The sequence below is a fragment of the Engystomops pustulosus genome, chromosome 11, assembly GCF_040894005.1.
Source record: "Engystomops pustulosus chromosome 11, aEngPut4.maternal, whole genome shotgun sequence".
Classification (NCBI taxonomy): domain Eukaryota; kingdom Metazoa; phylum Chordata; class Amphibia; order Anura; family Leptodactylidae; genus Engystomops; species Engystomops pustulosus.
Window position 1 is genome coordinate 33954716 of NC_092421.1, and position 22243 is coordinate 33976958.

Sequence of the window (22243 nt, forward strand, 5' to 3'; positions counted from 1 at the left end):
TGTGGTGCTGCACCTTCTCTCCTATGAGCTATCCACAATGGTCCTAGATGGATCCAGCAAACATCCACTATTAGGCAATCCAGTAGAATAAAAATTCTTCTTATGACCGGAGCTCAAAACCCAAATGACGATCCATGCACGATTCCTCCTTATTTATGTGCCAAACACAAGGGATCACTTTCAGGGATAAGTCACCGTTCAGACCAGAAACAGCAAATGTTTTCACTCCTGTCCTAGTCTCCTCCACTCACTGTATATAAGAGACATATCCAGACATAGTGTAGACAGTTTCACAATTTTAAAACTTTTTATTCAAGTTCTACTCACATATATAGATAAAAATGCGCATATCAAAAGTAACTCCACGAGGACGCCAATCCAAGGATTGCTGTTTCTGGTCTGAACGGTGACTTATCCCTTAAAGTGATCCCTTGTGTTTGGCACATAAATAAGGAGGAATCGTGCATGGATCGTCATTTGGGTTTTGAGCTCCGGTCATAAGAAGAATTTTTATTCTACTGGTGTATTATGATCCTTTATCATCACACATTATAAATATGTGTGTAAAGTAATGGGAGAAGATTTGGAATTTAGGGGATTGCATCTTCCAAAAATTTGTGACTTAGTTTTATTGGTTTATTGCTTTCCCCTGTAACAACTGGGTCAATGAAAGGGTAGGGTGGGGGCGGTGCCTGTATACTGTTTGTATGGAAAATATATATTTTAACCCCTAGGGGACACAGCCTATTTTGGCCTTAAGGACGCGGCCCCATTCTTCAAATCTGACCTGTGTCACTATAAGTGGTTATAGCTTTGGAACGCTATGAGATATCCAGGGGATTTTGAGATTGTTTTCTCGTGACACATTGTACTTCAAATTAGTTTAAAAATTTGGATGATATCTTTTGTGTTTAGTTATGAAAAAAAACTAAATTTGGCAAAAATTTGGAAAAATTCTTTATTTTCAACGTTCTAAATTCTCTACTTTTGATGCAGATAGTCATAGCTCCCAAATAAATTCATAACTTACATTTCCCAAATGTCTGCTTTATGTTGGCATGGTTTTTTAAGATTCCACATATTTTACTAGAATGTTATGAGGCTCAGAATTTGGGTGCCATTTTTCAAATTTTTTGTAAAATCACCAAAACCTGTATTTAGATGGACCTGCTCAACTTCTAATTGACACTGAGAGGCCTAAATAATAGCGAGACTCATAAATTACCCCATTATGGAAACTACACCCCTCAACGTATGAAAAACCACTTTTAAGAAGTTTGTTAACGCTTTACGTGTTTTATAGGGGTTAAAACAAAATGGAGGTGCAGTCTGCAAATTGTAATATTTTTTCACAATACACTCATTTTGGGTGGAAAATTAAACATTTACAATGGATTAAATGAATAAAGGCTCCACAAAGTTTGTTACCCAATTTCTCCCGAGTACACGGATACTCTATATGTGGTGGTAACCTGCTGTATGGGCGCACGGCCGGGCATAGAAGGGAAGGAGGCGCCATCCAGATCAGATTTGCTATGTCACATTGTACAGGCTATAATTTTTTTCTTTTTTTTAATGTGGACCTATAGCGGCTTATTTCTTTTGCCACATGAGGAGGGGAGGAGAAAAACGAGGGATAATCTAAAGCTAGGCGCCAAAGTTGTGTGCACAAGAAACGGGGAGAGGTATTGGGGTGGTGTTGCCGCGTTACGCCCCGGAACTGGATGTGAATCCAGATGTTGTGTACAAAAGGGAAGGAAAAAACGGGGTCGAGTAGGGAGACGCGCTACACCCAAAATGTATTTAGTTTTTAGTTTTTATTAGAACTGTGAACAGTTCTAATAAAAACTTAAAACTAAATACATTTTGGGTGTAGCGCGTCTCACTACTCGACCCCGTTTTTGCCACATGAGATGCACTTTTCTGGTACGTAATTTGGGGGAATCTATAGGCTAATTGGTGAGATTTTATTAACTCTTTGTTGGTGGAGGAAATGAAAATCATCACTTTTCAGGAAGATTTTTATGGGGTTTTTTTTTTGGCTGTTTACCATACCATAAAAATAGTATATTATTTTTATTCTATGGGTCGCCACGATTACAAAAAGACCTCATTTATATAGATTTTTTATTTTTTTCCCATTTTTACTGCATAAAAAGTAATTTGGCAAAAATGTTGTTACTTTTAGCATCACCGTCTTTCATATGCATAACTTTTTTATTTTTCGCTTCACAAATATGTTTAAGGGCTTATTTTTTGCGAGAAGGATTGTTCTTTTTAGTGGTCTTATTTTACAGTGCATAACATTTTTTAAATCCCTTTTTAGAGAATTTTTAAAGGGTATTAATTGAAAATGATCTTTTTTCTGGAGCTTTTTTTTGTTTTGTTTTTTACGGGGTTAACTTTGCGGATCTAATAACGATTCTGTTTTATTATGCAGATTGTTACGGACGCAGGGATACCAAATATGTGGGGGTTTTGTGTATTTTATTCAATTGTACTGAATAAAAACTAATTTGGAGAAAATCTTATTCATTTTAGCATCACCATCTTTTTATATGCATAACTTTTTTATTTTTTGGCAGATAAATCTTGTTAGGGGCTTATTTTTTGCGAGAACAGTTGTTCTTTTTAGTGGGCTTAATTTGGAGTGCATAACATTTTTTAAATCACTTTTTAGAGCATTTTTTATAGGGTATTAATTAAAAATTATCTTTTTTCGGAATGTTTTTTGCGTTTTTTTCCTCCGGCGTTTACCGTGCGGGTCCAGTAACAATTCTGTTTTATTATGCAGATTGTTACGGACGCGGCAATACCAAATATGCAGGGTTTTTTGTGTTTTTATGTTTTTTATACTTTATTAAGTTTTTTTATGGGAAAGTGACATTTTAGGGGCTTATATTTTTATGTATTTATTTTTTATTTATTCTAATGTGTAGTGTTAAGTGTTTTTGACTTTTTTTTAATTATACATACTTGAACTTAAACCAGTGATGCTCTGATCACTGGTTTAAGTTCAATACACTGCTCTACAATACTATTTTATTGTAGAGCAGTGTAAACTGTCTGAGCAAGCTTGCGCATGCTCAGACAGTTTATAGCCAGACCTGGAAGGGGTCTGGCTGCCATGGAGACCGGGCAGCTCCGGGGCACATGCCAGTCCTCGGAGCTGCCCAGAAGTGGATCGGATCCCCCGGTAAGCGGCACGGGGGATCCGATCCACAGCTCAAACACACTTACACGCCGCAGTCATGTTTGACCGCGGTGTGTAAGGGGTTAACACCCGCGATCGGAGCCGGCTCAGATCGCGGGTGTTAGCGCAGGCTGTCAGCTGTACTAGACAGCTGACAGCCGCTGCTTCTGGTACCGGCTCCGTTCGTGAGCCGGTGCCAGAAGCAGGACGTTATAGAACGTCCCCGTGCGCTAAGCATCTAGCCCCGGGGACGTACTATAACGTCCTGGTGCGCCTAGGGGTTAAGAGTGTGAACCTAGAAAAACCAGGGTTAAAAAGGACCTTGACTACACCTATGGCTGGCCAGAGGGAGAGCTCACAGCGAGGTAGTGCTGCACGTCCTTCAGTCCATAGGTGGATTTGAACCAATTGGAGAAAGACAGGTGATCTGTCCCAAGAAGGACTTTTGAGAGCCAGAGTGCAGAGGATGGACCTAAGCAGGGGGTTAAGCCGTTTGTTATTTTAAAGCTGAATAAAAGCGTTTCTTTTGGATTCCTACAAGCTTCTGCACTATTTATTTGGTCTTCAACAACATAAAAGACATATGTGAGGCCCCAGAAGAATGTACCATTGATGCCAAGTTACTCCAAGTGTCATAATATGTATATGCTTTCTGTGGTTATGTATTGATTTTTGACTTGTTTTACACTATGTTTATATAGTCATAAGAAACTAATAATAGATAAACAAAACAAAGTCTCTTTCTAATCAAACATTTTTTAATTACCTATAGCTTCTAGAATAAGGTTATAAGAAGCCACGGTCTCGCGGTCAAGACTCACAACTGTTCTCAATATGCCATCACGAAACCCAACCATGAACTTCCCATCTTGGTTCCCTCCTGCAATAAAAAAGTACAGTGAAAAAAAATTGTATATATTTTAACAAAATATTTGCTTTGTTGGATCTTCAACATAAACTTACTGCTGTGTTTTTCAAGTAGGCTTTTTGTAAGGCCATTGCCCATCTGCAGAATGGAAGGACCAGCTAAAGATTATGTGTGCATGAGGATTTTATTTAATTCTCTCACCTGGGTTATGATTTATGTTTGTCTAAATACATATTAACACAAGTATCTGACTAGGTTATGCATAGTTCTTCAGACAGTTCAAGAGATTAGGGGCAAGTCACCATGAGAAATGTGTGTGTGGCAGAGTGAAGACTTTAATAAAAGGAATGTTACTTCATACTAATAATTATTATGTGTGATAATTATAAATTACTGGCTTTCAGCTTCTAGTACATTCTTAATGTCCTTACTTGCCAATATCCCTACAAAGCTTCCTTAAAATGTCGGTCATATGTATAAAAGGAGAGAACATGTCAGGTGCTTGTATAGCTGATGTCTGTGTCTCTCACATGTGTATAGCAGAACATGTCAGGTACTTGTGTAGCTGATGTCTGTGTCTCTCACATGTGTATAGCAGAACATGTCAGGTACTTGTGTAGCTGATGTCTGTGTCTCCCACTTGTATATAGGAGAGCAGAGTATGTCAGGTATTTGTGTAGCTGATGTCTGTGTCTCACACATATCTATAGGGGTGCAGAGTATGTCAGGTACTTGTGTAGCTGATGTCTGAGTCTCGCACATGTCAATATGAGAGCAGAGTATGTCAGGTACTTGTGTAGCTGATGTCTGAGTCTCGCACATGTGCAAAGGAGGAGAGAGCATGTCAGGTATTTGTGCAGCTGATGTCTGTGTCTCTCACACAGACACTAGCAATGCTTTACTGTACGTTACACAGACATGAGCAGGGGGAGGAGAGGGAAGGGGTAACAGCAGTAACATCAATTTCTCTCTCCAACTAGTATTGACAGGAGAATTAGTGACTGAGTCCTGATGACCCATGATTTCTATGTGCACTCTGTTTTGACCTTCCATGTTGGTGCTATAGGGTGAAAGGAAGCTCCTGGACATGAATCCTGGTGACAGAACCAGAATCAAAGTTCAGATTTCAGAACTGCCAGTGCTGGAAGGCAACAATCTAACCAGTTTGGAAACCACAAATCTTAATATATAGAAATGATATTTAGACATCTTACTATGAAGCTTAAAAGAACCTGTCACCAGGTTTTAAGCCACTAACCTTCTACTCCCTTTAGGTAGAGGATGAAATGTCCTTTTTAGAATTCCCTAATTTATGTGACATCTCGGTTTACCTATAAAAAAATATCCTCCAAAGTCAGGCAAATATTACTGTTCTCACCCCATTTTCACATGGGGTTTGAGCCAAGGTTAGGAGTTGCAGGTGGGGGGTCACTTTAGAAGTCCCCATCTCCTGTTCTATAGGACCTTGATACATGTTTGTTGTGTCATATAAAAGATAAGAGTCTGTTTCATATCCCATTTTTTTTTAGATCCCATTGGGTTTATAGTTCTGTAATATACAGAACTGGACATGCATGCAATTATAAAATAGTCAGGAATTGGATTTTAAGTTTATAGTTTGTATTTTCAACTATGTATTTAACTGCCTATGTCTCTGCTCCCAAGGTCATAAGCCTGGTATGATCTGAAAGATTATGTTCTTAACTTTAATATGACACAAAATATGTGATTCTAGGTGCTATAGAACCACAAAAGGGGTTTCCTGTAATGACATTACACCTGCAACCACTAAACTTGACTCATTACATGTAAAATGAGGTGAGAAGAGACTTTGGGGGAGACATTTTATAGATAAATTTGGGAGATTTCACATAACAGAGGGAGTTCTACAAAGGATATCTCATATGGTACCTGAGGGGACTGGGAGTTAAGTGGGGTAAAACCTGGTGACAGGTTCTTAAAAAGGATGTACCAAGTTTCCAAGTTATGTGGCTAGGAGATAATAAGCTAATCTGTGATGGTCCAACTACTGGGACCCAAATCGATCTGGAGAATGAGAGTCCAGTCCTCACTAATGGATGGAGTAGGTCGAGCATGCGTCCTGCATTCCATTCACTAGTATAGTAGTGGAAGAAATTCCCAAACACAGCGCTCGGCTATCTCCAGCCATCACAGTGAATGAGAGTGCCAGAGATCGCTGAACACTGTGCTTGGTCATTTCTGACTATCCAATACTATTAGGGAGTTGTATATATGGTTATCTGCCGATGTGGTCTAAAATATGTGGGAGGACCATAAGAAAATTAAAAACTGGAATCAGTGAACATTTTAGAAACATCAAAAAAGAACTTTTTGAGTTGGAACCTATAAAAACTGGGATCACGTTAGCGTGGACAAGCCCCGGAAGAAGCCATTCCTAGGTGAAACTCGAGTCGGGCAAGCAGTGTTGACTGCACAAACCTTTTAAAAGCTTGCATTTTACTGATTGAGTGTGAGTATATTGATTAAAAATAATTTTAATAACACAAAACCAGGTTACACTATTGCGATCCTTTCCTACTGGCGGAACGTACGCTCTGGAGGAACAATTGGAACTAACAGTGGAGCGACCAGGTTCCTGATCCGGAAGACTATAAACGTACATCGCAACACTCCTCGAGCTGAGGGACGGGTGAGCTACTCCAGGAGGACGAACGCCATACTGTGAAAATCCCCCATGTGATAGCTTTCTGCTTGGAGTGAAGCAGTCTAGAGGTGCTGTTTTTATCCAATTAAGTTGATGAAAGAGTCGTTGAAGCAGAGGAACATTTTTGTATCTTTATATCCAATACTATTGAATGGAGTGGCAGGGGATTGGATATAGACAACAGTATCTATTTTTATGGTATTTCCTTCCTTTAGCTTCATCTTTTTAGGCTAAAAAAAACTCTTTTTGGAATTAATTAACATTAATTCAGTTTTCATATTTCACTTTCAGTAAGACGTGCGTGTAAGGTTAATGAATTTGATTTAGTTTTCTTTTAGGTGACAGAGCTTTAGAAATGATGTTAGAAGAGTCTTGTCAGGAGTGGAAATGAAAAGACCTTGGTAAACGCAGAGAATGAAGAAAAGTGACAGAAATCAGATAAGTGAAGATGATTACAGAAATCTCTGAGTGTGCGATACAGAACCTTCTCTTGTATGGCAGGAGAGAGATAAGCGGAGGGACGGATAATCTCACAGTTACCACTAGAGGGCGATGTATCACCACTGTTCCCATCATACACGCAACGCTTCGGTTTTAGAGAGCGAAGCACGAAGTCTACTTTAAGATCATGACAGCGATTAAGTGGCAACTAGCAATAATGGAAGAGTTACCTGCACTTACGGAAAACGCAAATGAGACAGTTTACAAATTGTAGACTTTACTTTAGGCAATAGGAAATTGATCTTTATATCATCTCCTGTATTAGTCATGCCTATCCCATTTTTTGGGGTGTCAATTTACAATTTTAAACTTTAAAATTCTGTTCATCATGTGTCCCATTCCTGTAGGTCACCTGTTCCGGTTATCTAGTTTGATATTAGTTGGAATAGTGTCAGGCAATGCCTTAGGCAAACCCTTTTTTAACACAGGATTTGAGAACCTTCTGTTTCCTTCTTATATGCATGGAATGATACCATGGTACCCCTAGTTTAAATAAGACTATATTCACATCACAAAGCTCTAGCATGGTTGTATATACCAGAAATGACACATTCTGTATACACCATACATTTCTGTAGAACTCCAGTGACCCCAGTAGGCCCAAATCTCTGTCAGGCCAATATGAATAAAAATAGTGTTCACTCTTTACCCTTCTCCTCTCCCGCTACTCCTAGTGGTGGCCCTGTACAAAAGAGCCTGGATTCTTGTATAGGGTTAACTCTTACATGATCACTTAGACAATGCCTAACCTACTGCCAGGTTCATGGTTTTTACATACCCAAGTCTCCACTTCCATATGTATAAAGCAAAGTATTCCAAGGAAAGCAAAAAGGATATTGCATATGATGTTACTTGATGTTATGTTCCCTGTATTGGTTCTCCCTTTTGCACCTTATTTTTTTTATTAACTGAGCACAAAACTCTCATATACATAAATGTCTCATGATGAAACTTTAAGAGTGAAATACCTGTAATAAAATAACTTAGTTCAGCATTTAATCCCGTATCAGCATCGGAGCAATTCAGACGAGCCACAATGAAATCCCGAGGTACATTTTCCAGCAGAGAAATGTTATACAGAGATGGGTAAAAAGTAGGGGTTTCGTCGTTGAGGTCCAGAACTAAAAACAAAGAAGAAAAGGTCAATAACAGCTTAGAGAGATATTTTAGTTTTTAATAACTGAGGCCGCGTTCACGCTGGGCGTTTGCATTGAATTTGCGATGCAAAATGCATCACACATACTCTGCCCGCAATCACCTACTCAAGTAAGGTTGTGTTTACATCACATTTAATACCTGACATAATTGTGGACTGATAATATGACTGGGTCCATATTTCCACTATTTAACACTTTTTACAAGAAGTCCATGATGACCTCACTGAGACCCATTAGTCATTACTTTTTGTTTGAAACATCACTTTTATTTCACGATATTAAAAATCCATATTTGTAGTGTACTCTCGTTATTACCTTCATGATTTAAACATTTTCCAGCCAACTTGGAGTAACAGAATCTATCATTGAAAATATTGGGGCACATTTACTTACCCGGTCCCTACGCGATCCTCGATTCGGAATGTCCAACGAGGATAACGTCTGCCGGGATTCATATCCTGCATCCGATGCTTCCCCGATCAGGTCCGCCGGAGTTCACCTTCTTCTTCCCGGTGTATGTAAGTGCTTGGCTTGTGACACAGTTTTAAATGTTAATTCCCATGCGCCCGCCCCCCAATTTGTGTCGCGTGGAAGCCGGCGCAATTGCGACACAATCCGAACTTGTGCGACGCAATCCCCGGCGCGATCCCCAAAAACGGAAATGCGGAACCCTTAGTAAATATATAGGCTATAGAGGCAAGAGGACCTTAATTCGGTGTGTTACTCTTTATACACAACTTAAACACAATCTTTCTTCAATTGGTGCTCACAGGATTTTGAAACATAAAGCAAACACTGTGTGTGATCGCAGCCTAAGGACATGGGATCAAACCTGCATCTCCGGGTTGATCCGTCTGACATAGTTGTGGCACTTGAGTGGACACTTCCCAGGCCAGTCATTAGTCATATAACCTGGTTACACATTAATACTATTGTAATGAAGAGCTAAGCTGCTATACCATGGAGAGCAGCTGTACAGGGATGCGCTGGGTAGGATGTAGAGACATTTATTAACATTGAGGGTACGTTCACACATTGCAGATCCGCATCTCAACTGCATCGTAATCCATTCTGATGTGATATTAACTGCAGGTATTGTTTTATCAGGTGAAAGTCATATTACTATATGAACTATATTACTATATTAAATATATCATTCACCTGGTCAGTTCATCTTTTTCACCTGTTAAATTAGGAAATTGCCCTTTAAACGACATCAGGACTGATTACGATTCAGGTGAGATGCAACATGTGAACACATACAATGTAGTGGGCTCACACACAGGGCCATGTTTTCCACAACATTGAATTCGAGCTAAATGCCTCAGGGTGCTGTCACACGGTTCCGCTCTTGGACAGTTCTTGGACCATTTTTAAACAGAATGAAAACGCGTGCGTGAAAACTGTTTAAAAATCTTATATTTACATAGCACCCATACACATTCATTTATGAGATGGAGCCTGCCACTATTGTTTCTATTAGATTCATACAAAATCATGTTTTGAATAATAATAGGATCGCCTTAGAGAATCATTAGCTCCATACACAGCTCTACTATGAAACACTGGCATGCAGCTGCTGTGCCTGGTACATAAGCACCAATGTTCCACAGAAGGTACAAAAGCACAAGAAATGTATGAATGCCAGTGCCACATATAAAGGAAAGTCAGATATTTATCAACAATTCATTTGAGAAATTAGTTGCATGATTAAGAAATGGGAAGAAATTTTCCCTTTCTCTTTGCTGTCACAGATAACTGGGATTTGGCTCCACAGTTCTGCTCCACTTTCTTGAAATGTAAAGTGAATCCCTTATTTTACCTCATTAGCCGCCATTACTGTCCATAAAATGCCCGGAGATGGAGGTTCATGTCCATGATCAATCCCTAAATGTCCATGATCAATCTACCTTCCAGGACCTTAGCTTGTGTTCATGAATACAATCATAAGGTTCTGGATTGGTCATGGATATATAGGATCACATGAGAATCCATCTGCTGCCTTTTATGAACCGGGGGTTTAAAATATCACCCATGAATACACCGCAATGAGGACATTATACATTACACCTAATGCATGCCTATCCCTGGTGTTAAGCAATTAATAATTGTAATTCCTTTATTTATTTATATACACACTCAGATTACGCAGCGCTACAAAGTGCTTGCCAAATCAGTCCCTGTCCCCATGGGGCTTACAATCTAATCAACCTACCCTCTAATCCACATACCTTTTTTGAAGTATGGGAGGAAATGGGAGGACCCAGATGAAACCTGGATGAAACCCACTCAGCCACTGTGCTGCCCATGAATGGATCAATACATTATGAATACATTATTATTATTATTATTAATAAACAAAGACATTGTAAAGGAAGCAGGACATTACCACGAACTGTAAGAGTACTGGTGGAACTTTTGGATGGAGATCCAGCATCAGTGGCCACTACCCGGAGGTAATATTCTGCAATCCTCTCTCTGTCTAGAACAGCTGTGGAAGTGACCAGCCCACTTGTACTGTTCATAACAAAGTCCATCCGTGGCATTCCAACCTGCATCCGGTAAGTTACTTGACCATTCAGCCCTTCATCTAGGTCTATAGCCACCACCTATGAATAGGGAATAAAATCAGAATTCATTTTGTTGCTTAATAAACTGCATACAAAAGATTTCTGTGTATCTTATGTATACATTACCTTTCATTGCTGCATATTTAGCATCACAGATGGATTTTAAGTCATTGATCAATGCTAAAAGGGTAAGAATTTATCTCACTGAAAAAAAACTGTTCCGTTTTTTAAATTGTTTATTCAAGGAGAACCTGTCAGCTCCTGAGTCACGTAGAAAGTAGACAAACTGCATGATTTTCTTGTAAAAATGCATGGTATCAATCTAGAGAAATAGTCATTTGCATTTATAAGTAAGCTTATATATATTTTAAACAATGGGCATGGTAATAATAATAAAAAAGTCTAATAAAGCCTCTGTTTGCTAGAGGGACTAGGGGACTGTCAACCAAAGCGTAGTGGGTGCACTGAACCTTGTGGCCATGTGCAAAAAATGGTCACTCGAGCAAGACATCTCCATAGTGATGAGCAGCTCTATGAGAGCGTTGGCCAAGTTATTTAGAGGTGAATGTGAGGTCACATCATAGGACAGAGCATGAATGAGCATGTAACTTTAGCACATATGACATCCACAATTTCAGATGAGCAAATCTACTTGTTGGTTCGTAGATTCGGCATGAATCTGACAATTTTAAAACACCAAATCAAAGCCAAGTCTGTTTTGTTTTGTTTATAACAAACCTATGGTGGATAGCTCCTGCTGTCAGTTATTCCAAAGCTTAGAGTGGGGGATGGGGGAAGGATAATTCAAAAAGCAATAAAAACATTAACAAAACTAGTTAGAAGCTTTTCATGAAAAATGGTGCCCAACCGCCAGGCCGCTTCCCAAGACCACCCGTAAAACACATGGTCCCTTCCCGCGGCCAAAAAACTTCAACTTACAAAAAAACCTCTATACTTACCCCCAGCTCCTTCTCCCCTCGGCTCCATCTTCTCTTCACCCCCACATGCATACATTATGACGCAGCGGTGTCTTGGCCATGTGATGTCATAGTGTGTGCACGCAGGCAAGAGGAGAAGACGGAGCTGCGGGGAGAAGAAGCCAGAGGTGAGTATAGAGGTTTTTTTAAGGGGGTTCTGCTGTCGACCTTTCATTAAAGAGGGCTCTGCTGTGGACATTTTCTTGAAGGGGGATCTGCTGTGGAAATTAATTAAAGGGGGATCTGCTGTGAACATTTTATTAAAGGGTGATCTGCTGTGGACATTTCATTAAAGGGGGCCATTAAAGGTCCAAAAAAATTGCGGGTGTAGTCTCGAATACAAAAAAATTGGGGACCACTGCTTTAGAGGAGTATATACTGATTTCCAGGAAAATTGGAGCAACAGCGGTTCAGACCAAACAGATCTAGACCCAAATCGGACATTTAGAAAATGATTTGCAGCTTCAGTGAAGCAAGTCATGAATGTTTCGCTCATCTCTATCCACAATGTTAATGTTCTGAACAAAGTGATCTACTCATATTATACTAAATGAAATACAAAAACATATCCAAAAACAGCATGGTGATGACAGATGGTTTCTAAATTCACTTTAGCAACCACAGGTCGGCTTTGTGATCTCTTGCAGACTTGTGTTCATTTGTCATTGTAACATGAATTCATTTATTTCTTGATACTATAGACATGATTACCTGGAATACAGATGCTCCAGCAGGCGTGCCCTCCAGGATCTCCGCGATAAATGGCAGATTCTGAAAAGTGGGGTCATTATCATTAAGATCCAGCAAATTTACAAACACTGTAGCACTGCTTGTGGCACGGAGAGGAGGTCTTCCACCTGCCAAGTAAAGATGAGATCTCGTTAATATCCCACAAAAGTCAGAACACAGAAAAGTCTGAGCATGCTGGAGGACAATCATTATAGTTGAATACATTGGGGCTTATTTACTAAAGGTCCGCGGAACACACTTTCGGCGGATTTTGGAAATGTTCAGGATTTGCACCACTGTGGCAGCTATTTAGAAAGGGATTGTGTCGCACGCGATCGGATTTTGGCGCAATCATGCAACAGAAATCAGGGGGTGGGCCGTCGGATGATTCGACGGATTCGGATTGAGGCAGGATTTAACTTTAAAATGCACTCACATACACCGGGAAGAATATGGTGAACTCCCTGATCAGGGAAGCAACACATGCAGAAAATTGAGCACACAATCTACGTGAATTGCGGCACAATGCATTCCAATCGGACATTCCGGATCGGGGAACGTGCCAGAGACTGGTAAGTAAATGTGCCCCATTGTGTACAATGCAGGCATCAATATGTTAATATAATTGTTGTTCATTTAAACCAGGGGTCAGGAACCTTTTTGGCTGAGAGAGCCATGAACGCCACATATTTTAAAATGTTATTCCGTAAGAGCCATATGCACATGCTCCCCAGTAGATAGGTAGTCCCAGTGTCACGGGTGCCCCTGCGATCTAGGTCTCGGATCGCAGGCACACCCGTGCCCCTCTCAGTGGCAGCGCCCCTTTTCGAGCTCACTCAACCCACCACTTTCCGGCTCCCGTCCCGGCTGGCCAGCATGTGCATGCCGGCACTCGTAGATTTAAAGGGCCACAGTGCTGCTGATTGGCGCTGCCCACTTCCCAGGTTCCTATAATGACTGGCGCTACCAGATAGGTAGCCACAGCACATACACCCAGCAGATAGGTAGCCACAGCACATACTCCCAGTATATAGGTATCCACAGCACATACTCCCAGTATATAGGTAGCCACAGCACATTCTCCCATTAGATAGGTAGCCCCCGCACATACTCCCAGTAGATAGGTAGCCACAGCACATACTCCCAGCAGATAGGTAGCCACAGCACATACTCCCAGTAGATAGGTAGCCACAGCACATACACCCAGCAGATAGGTAGCCACAGCACATACTCCCAGTAGATAGGTAGCCACAGCACATACCCCCAATAGATAGGTAGCCACAGCACATACTCCCAGCATATTGGTAGCCACAGCACATACTCCCAGCAGATAGATAGCCACAGAACATGCCCCCTAGTAGTCACAGCATTAAAAAAAAAAAAAACAGAATATTCACTTACCAGCGCTCCCTACAGCCAGATCCGCATCGCTCCTATGCTATTCTCTTTGACCCAGGCGATGGCGATGGCGCTTGGATTGTACAAAGGACGTAGGCAGCGGTAACATAGCTGCCTGTGTCCAGTGATCCGTCAGAGACACAAAGCAGCCATCACTATTTATTAAAGATCTGTCTGAGAGCCAGATGCAGCCAACAAAAGAGCCATATCTGGCTCCCGAGCCATAGGTTCCCTACCCCTGATTTAAACTATGGCTAAACTTGGCTTAATATTTGCTTCAATGTCTAACAACATCACCAAATGTTAATGCAGCTGAATTACTTATATGAATATTTAAGAATAGAGTTCCTTAGATTGAATGTATAACTGGCCATGCCATAGATATTGGCTAAATGCTTAAAATTGTTGAGCCATAGATATTGGCTAAATGCTTATTTGGACACTAGCATAATGGTGTTTATTAAGATCCAACTTTTGGTATCATTTACTATGTGTAGCACCACTCAGTATGGCACAGCTGGGATATTTTTCTGTAGTGCACAACTCTCTTGAGAAAACTGTGCTAATAGTGTTGGCGACTAATTTGCTAAATAGGCTCTCAACTGAAGACCGCCTGACACTGCCCACTTGACTGTAGAGAACATAATTAGCATAACATGCAGAAATGAACAACACTGCTTGGAAATTGTGGGCGCTAATTATACAAAATCAAGGAATTGGTGGAGATGGAGAAAGGTCCTCATTAAAGGAAATCTACCATCAAAATCAAGCATGATGAACCAGGGGCACTTACTCATAGACCCAGGCACTGTGACTGTGCTAATCTTCTTATATTTGTTATCCATGGCCTCCTTCCTTCTGAAATCAACTTTAATATTAGTCTAGAGAAGTGCACAGGAAGCAGGGGGAGGGTGAGGCAGTGTAAAAGTCTGTAAAGCAAGAGCACAGAAGGCTTGGGATAGCCTGTCATACTCCATAGCATAATTTTAAAAGTTGACTTTAGAAGGAAGAGGGCAATGGATAAAAATATACAAAGTGTTACCAGTGTTATGGTGCCTGGATCTATTACTAAGTGTCCCTGGTTTATAATGATGGGTTTTGGTGGTCGATTTCCTTTAATTTCCTTTTAAGATTTCCTTTATTTAGCCTGTGAAAGCCAGGGCATAGATTTTTTTGTGAATAAGGTTTATCTATGTGTAGTAACCAGCCCAAGTTTCTGTACTGTTTTTGGTAACAGAGAAAGATTTTTTATGTATCCTCATTGCAAATTTTTTTTAGTTCTCTGATAGATAAATATCCTCATTGTGCTCTGCCAATATACTCTATGGAACGTTCTTGAATACTCACGGTCCGTTACAGAAATAACAATTCTCCTCATCATTTCTGCATCTTGTGGATTTGGGTTCTCCCTGTCTAAGACCACACCGGTAGTACGGATTTTACCAGTGGTACTGTTCAGGGTGTAAAATTTGTTTGCAGGGTTGATGCTGTAAACCAGTGTGCCGTTTTCTGCTAGATCTGGGTCGATGGCTACTACCTGTTGAAAATATAGAGCAGAACAAATTGAGAAGGAAAGTCGTATAAATTGGTCAGGGAGCTGTTTTTTTTCATTGGATCATTGGAAAGAGAACAATATTGCATTACCAAAAATCTGACTTTTTATAATTACCATATATACTCGAGTATAAGCCTAGTTTTTCAGCACAAAAAAATGTGCTGAAAACCCAAACTCGGCTTATACTCAAGTAAAAAAAAATATAGGTTTTACCAGGTTTTTGTGTTAAAATTAAGGCCCACGGCTTATACTTGGGTCAGCTTATACTCAAGTATATATGGTAATTACATTTCACTTCTAATTTTATAACACTTGTATTATAGCAAAATCAATCATAATAAATAAACGTCTCAGCAGCCCTAGGTTTATAATTTCCCATTAAAGTGAATGCACTACCATGTTATGTCGAGCAGTTATGTGGAACATCTATAGTGGTGTTTGCAGAAAACTAAAGTGGATACCAAAAAAAATCGACCAATACCAGTTTGATACTGATGACCTTTACTATTAGACTACAAACAATCAGAAACCAGTAAATCCCTAAATAAATTGTAGCTTTTAAAATTACTGACCTAAAACGTCAGGTCAATAGAAATATTTTTTGCATTTTATTTTTAATTGGTTGTCCTTTCTTAACAATCAATTACAATGTTGTTACATCGAGAACCAAAAATTTACCATTTCTGAAAAGTATGTATTTTAGTGTGAATCTGATATTTAAAAAGTGTAAAATTATAATCAAAATTGCTGTACAAATATCAATACTCAATATTAAGTAATTATACAGACTTGACTTGTTATGTCTTTGAAAAATGGAAGCAGACTAAAACTTGATTTTGATGTGAATTTACAGTATTTGTTTGCAGCGTAGGATGTAAAGAGCAAAGCTTTTACATTTTATTATGTTTAGCTATTAGGAGTCATAAAATACTTAGCACCTAAAATGGTTTGTTTATTTTATGGTGGCTCAAAGAAAAACTTTAATTAATTTTTGTCTCCAGGATTATAAATCCAGTCCAAATGGTTCAGCCTGGTATGTGTGTGTTTGCAAGCTCTTAAAATGGCTCATTTATTTTAGAGTGTAAGCAAGCCATGTGTTTTAAATGGGTATGAACCGATGTGTAGTCTCCAGGAGGCAGAATAAAGAACAGATTTGTGCAGTATTTTACTATGGAATTCTAGATAAGTGCTATGACACTAAGAGAAAGCTACAATACAATATGAAGTGTGATTATGTATAAAAGTATGGTCTTTTCCAATATAAAAACTATTCTACATATTTGTGCTATATAAAATAAAATTCCTCATGGTTTTCTAGATCTCTGCTTGTTGTCGTTCAATAGGAAGCTTCATCCCGTGGATAAAAAACTCTTTATGGTCATGTGATGTCACAAAGGTGCACAACTCGCTATATCAAACAGCTCTGATTACTTTGTGATATAACGAGCCGTGCACCTGTGTGACATGACCATGGGCTGGTTATAATCCACAGGAAGTAAACAATGAAGCTTCCTGTAGAATGACAGCAAGCAGAGATCAAGAAAACCACCAAAAATTGATACAGAAAGTATATTGGAGAATTGTATAACTTTTCATTACATTTCAAACAACAGCAATTATTTTCCAAAAATGGACAAACCCTTTAACAATCTTGTCAATCAGGCTTGAGTGTGGCAAAAAAAGGTTAACTCTCAATACTAGAGCTTTATCCTGGTTGCCTGATAAATAATGATTTTTTTAAAAACTTAGTTTTTAAATAATTGCTGCCTTTGTAGAATCTTAAAATGATCATTGGACGTTGGTTGTTGATAACCCAATGTTTAACTGTATTTTATTATAACCCAGTAGCCACATAATTAATATTTTCAAAATCTGCAAATACATTCCAATTCAATGCTTTTCATTCTTCCAAAAAATACAATTACAAAAAAAATTACAAAATGTCACGAGTGGTATTTGCAAGAGCTGATAACAGTTGGATACAATAGAAAACAAAAAAATGAATAGAAAATGATGTGTGCTAAAAATATGGATTATGAATGCTGCATAAACAATTGTTTTCAGCCATTTAGTCAGAATGTATTCCGTCCAATGGAAGTCTCGTCAATCTATTAGTACAAAAGTCTAAAATATACGGCTTACAATTGTCCTCCGCTTACAGAAAAATGATTCTACTTCCGAAATGATAAGAACGTCTTCTTGCTGAGATAGGAGTTTATAATAACTGAGCAGTAATATGTAGCATATTATGCTATTGTGGAAATAGAATCAGCACAACACTGTAACAACACAACATGCAAACAATTTTATATCCTTAAAATAGATGGTAATAAAAAATACTTTCACGGTTAATGTTGGCAGCTGGGTGAAAAGACAATTAGAAACAGAATTAATGAGGTTTGATCTGGACAAAAATAAAAATTAATTTTATGCGTTATTAAACTTCTATTAAGTCTATTTTGTGTACTTTGAAAAAAGAGAAAAAGAAAACCTAAGTGTTCAATCAATTTGATAAGTACATAGAGTCAGAGAGGGAAAATCTATTCACTTTAGTGTTGCTAGGAATGAGAGATGACTTTATTTAGGATATAAAACATACTGAAATTATTACTTTTCTATTATGTGAACAAACTATTTAGTAAATTTTAAAAATTTAGTACCACAAGTAAGAGATATATACTGAAACAGACTAAAAAAAAGGTCAATGCTGGAAAATGGCAATGAACAGTGGCAGGCGGCTGAAGTTATTCATTGGTCTCATTAAGCTTATGTGTAAAGATAGTTAACTCAAGTAAGTAATCAAAGACCATATTACTTAACCCCTTAGCGACCTGGCCTTTTTTTTTTTTTTTGCTTTTTCCTTTCTATTTTTCACTCCCCACCTTCAAAAATCTGACTTTTTTATTTTTACATGTAAAGAGCTCTGTGACAGCTTATTTTCTGCGTAACAAATTTCATTTCATAGTGACGGTATTTAATATTCCATGCCGTGTACTGGGAAGCATGGAAACAATCCAAATGTAGTGAAAATGGTGAAAAAAACGCATTTGCGCCATTTTCTTGTGGGATTGGATTTTACAGCTTTCACTGTGCGCCACAAATGACATGTCTACTTTATTCTTTGGGTCGGTACGATTACGGAATACCAAATTTGTATGGGTTTTATAATGTTTTCATATATTTACAGAAATGAAAACCTCCTGTACAAAATATTTTTTTAATTTTGTTTTTTTCTGGCGCCAATAACTTCATACTTCGGTTTACAGAGCTGTGGATGATGTCATTTTTTGCGACTTTTGATGAAGTTTTCATTCCTATCTTTTGTAGGTCTGTATGACCTTTTGACCACTTTTTTCAAAATGGCAAAAAAGTGCCTTTTTGACTTTGGGTGCCATTTTCCCCCACGGGGTTAAACGCAGATTAATCAGGCATTTTCGAGCGTGGCAATGTCTAATGTGTTTATGATTATTACTGTTTATTTATATTTATAATAGTTCTAGGGAAAGGGGGGTGATTTGAATTTTTAGGTTTTTATATTATAATTTTTTTTAAGCTTTTTTATTTTTACATTTTTTTCAGACTTTAACCCTAGGTTGTCTGATCGATCCTATCATGTACTGCCATACTACAGGAAAACACCCGCTAGCAATATGCAGCAAAAACTTACCGGCTAAGGAGAGTGCTCAGCCCGTGAGCCCTCTCCATGCACTGGGACCCAACGCGCACCGTACTATTACGGCACGCGTTGGTAAGGGGTTAATGCGATTATTATTTGATGCTAATATTATTATTGTATAAAATGTTGACCTTTATAATCAGTTGGCCTGTAATTATACAGACAAACAACCAAGGAAAAAAGTTTGAGAAGATGATGGTGAGCCTTAATGTTAGACCAACCAAGCTCTCCTACCTACTTGCCAACCTTATTCTTGATGTAATGCAACAACTGGCTGACATTCCATCTCTTTGCCAAAGTGAAACACCGAGACAAATCAAGAAAAGACTAAATACAGAAGGAAGGTCATGCATATATAGGTGAAAACAAAGAGGAATACACAGAACAGAAAAAGGGGACAAATGCAAGTTAAGGAGTTGAGCAGAGAATAGATAAAGCAATGTAGGGTATACTAGAGCAAGCTCCAAAGAAGACTTAGGAGGAGGGCAAATGAAATTCGTATGGGATGAATGCTGGTCCAGGTGTGATTGGACTGCCACCACTCTAACTTACACAGAAAATAGACCAACAGGGGAAGACTGTGAATGCAGAAAGCATCTGTCCATCACAACTAGTGATTTGTCACCAACATCTAGCTCCATTGCCTGCAGTCCAGCGCAAATTTAGCAGGCAACAGACGGGTGTGGTGGAATTCAAGTAGTGAAATATGGCAGCATTTACACGAGTGCAAGACAGAATGCAAAATAAGTACTAAATCATAGTCGACAGCGCATCCTCCATATTTTATGGACAGAGGTTGGCTCTGAAGCCCTTGTAGGCTCCCACCTAGTATGCACAATGTTTCTTCCCCACAGAATGTCCTTTGGACATATTTGTTTAAAGATCCTTTATGAATTCTACATCTTTACCACTGAATTTGGAAAAAAAAGATATTAAGGTGTAGGAAACAAAAATCATTGAGGCCTCATTTGTCAGTTAATAGCCTTCTTTATAGATAACCTTATGCAATTCATCTCTCAACCCCTTCGCACTGCAGCCTTTTTCCTATATACTATACTTTTTTGCTCCCCACCTTCAAAAATCTATAACTTTTTAATTTTTCTGTGTACAGAGCTGTGTACTTTTCAGTGACTGCATTTATTTTTTCATGCCTTGTACTTGAAAGCTGGAAAAATATACCAATGTGGCGAAATTAGCAAGAAATGTATTTGTGTCACTTTCTTATGGGCTCATTTTTTACAGCTTTCAATGTGCACTTCTTTGGTTTGGTATGATCTAGGTGATGCCAAATTTATATAGATTTCATTGTGTTTTAATACATTTTAATAAAATTAAAACATTGCACAAAAAAAACTACTACTGTTACGCCATCTTCGCTAATCACTTTTTCATATATTGGAGTATGGAGCTGCGTAATTTTTTGCAAGATAAGCTGATATTTTCATTGCTACCTCTGTAAGGACCATGTGACCTTTTGATCACTTTTTATACATTTTTTGTCACGTAAAAAAAACATTAAAATGGTGTTTTGGACATTTGCCTATGATTTTCTGCTATTTTATATTTTGAAAGATCGGGCATTTTAGGATACGGTAATAACTAACATGTTTGTGATTTTTATTGTTTATTTTTATATCAGTTCAAAGGAAAGGTGGCGATTTGAATTTAGGTTTTTTACATTTTTTCTACCATTTTTTAGACTCTCTGGGGTACTTTAACCCTGGAGAATCTGATTCATCCTATGGTATATGGTAGGATGGATCAGACTCTCTAGGATTAAAGTACCCTAGAGATTCTAAAAAATAGTAGAAAAAAAATACTACTGCTCGCTGGCAGCAATCAAAGGGTCAACACCTGCGTTATGTGCTAGCACCAATCATAGGTTCTAGTGGTGGGTGATTGCTGTAATATGTATCAAACCCCAAGTCAGTATAAAGAGGGCGCAGGCAGTGAGCCCTCTTGATACATCAATAACAGCTACAGTATGGCGCGGAGAGTTAAGAAGTAAAATTTTTTTAGAACACCTCTTCTGCTGTCCAAGTGCCGGAATTGTTATATAAACATTACAGGGAGGTGTGTATATAAAACTTAGTAGATAACTGATTTAGTGAGTTAGAGTTAGTGAATCATATTCTTCGTATAATGAATTATATGAAAGATTCGTTTTCATGACTTCTGCAAGAGTTGTAATTTAACCAGAAGAAAATGTTTAGTCATTACAATTACTAACACATTTGTGGTTTCGTGACAACCTAAATAACACGTATTATCTTACGTCCCAATTAAATCTTTAAGGTTTGCTACTTGTTTATACACATTACTATGATAAATGATGTTTAAAAGACAATTAACCCATTTTTTATTTTATAATACAACATGTCAACATCATTAAAGTCACTTCATTAACCCCTTCGCGCTCCGCGGCGGATATATCCGCCACGGAGCGCAGTGACTTAGCGCTCAGTGGCGGATATATCCGCCACGGCTCCTATGCCGGCTCGGCTCTGGATCAGAGCCGAACCGGCATCGGGAAACACGGGGTGCCGGCTGTAACTAATAGCCGGCACCCCAGTGTAACACCCGCGATCGGAGTTGTCTCCGATCGCGGGTGCTTAACCCGTTAGATGCCGCGGTCAGCGCGACCGCGGCATCTAACAAGTATCTGGGGGGTCTTTCCCCCACGATCGGCCCCCCTGAACCGTTTTCGGGGGGCGCCGATCGTTGCTATAGTAACTCTGGGGTCCGATCTGGACCCCAGAGTTACTAGCAAGAATTGCCAGTAAGATGGCGTCTGTGACGTCATCTTACTGGCAAAGTGCCAGCCTATGCAAGTGCATAGGCTGACACTGATAATACTCTGCAATACATGAGTATTGCAGAATATTATCATGAAGAAGCAATCAGAAGATTGCTTCTTCATGTCCCATGGTATA

At 38.9% G+C, this 22243-nt stretch overlaps 1 protein-coding gene across 4 annotated transcripts in view; it reads right to left on the reverse strand.

The window, feature by feature from the left end:
• CDH23 (cadherin related 23) overlaps window positions 1-22243 on the reverse strand; it is a 708444-nt gene that overhangs the window by 190830 nt on the left and 495371 nt on the right. For all 4 annotated transcript variants that reach the window (XM_072131217.1, XM_072131214.1, XM_072131213.1 and 1 more), the window contains exons 22-26: window positions 15427-15616; window positions 12664-12809; window positions 10795-11014; window positions 8217-8369; window positions 3960-4073 (exon numbers count right to left, since the gene is read on the reverse strand). In XM_072131217.1, the coding sequence (XP_071987318.1) occupies window positions 3960-4073; window positions 8217-8369; window positions 10795-11014; window positions 12664-12809; window positions 15427-15616 (823 nt within the window). The remainder of the gene's footprint in view (window positions 1-3959; window positions 4074-8216; window positions 8370-10794; window positions 11015-12663; window positions 12810-15426; window positions 15617-22243) is intronic.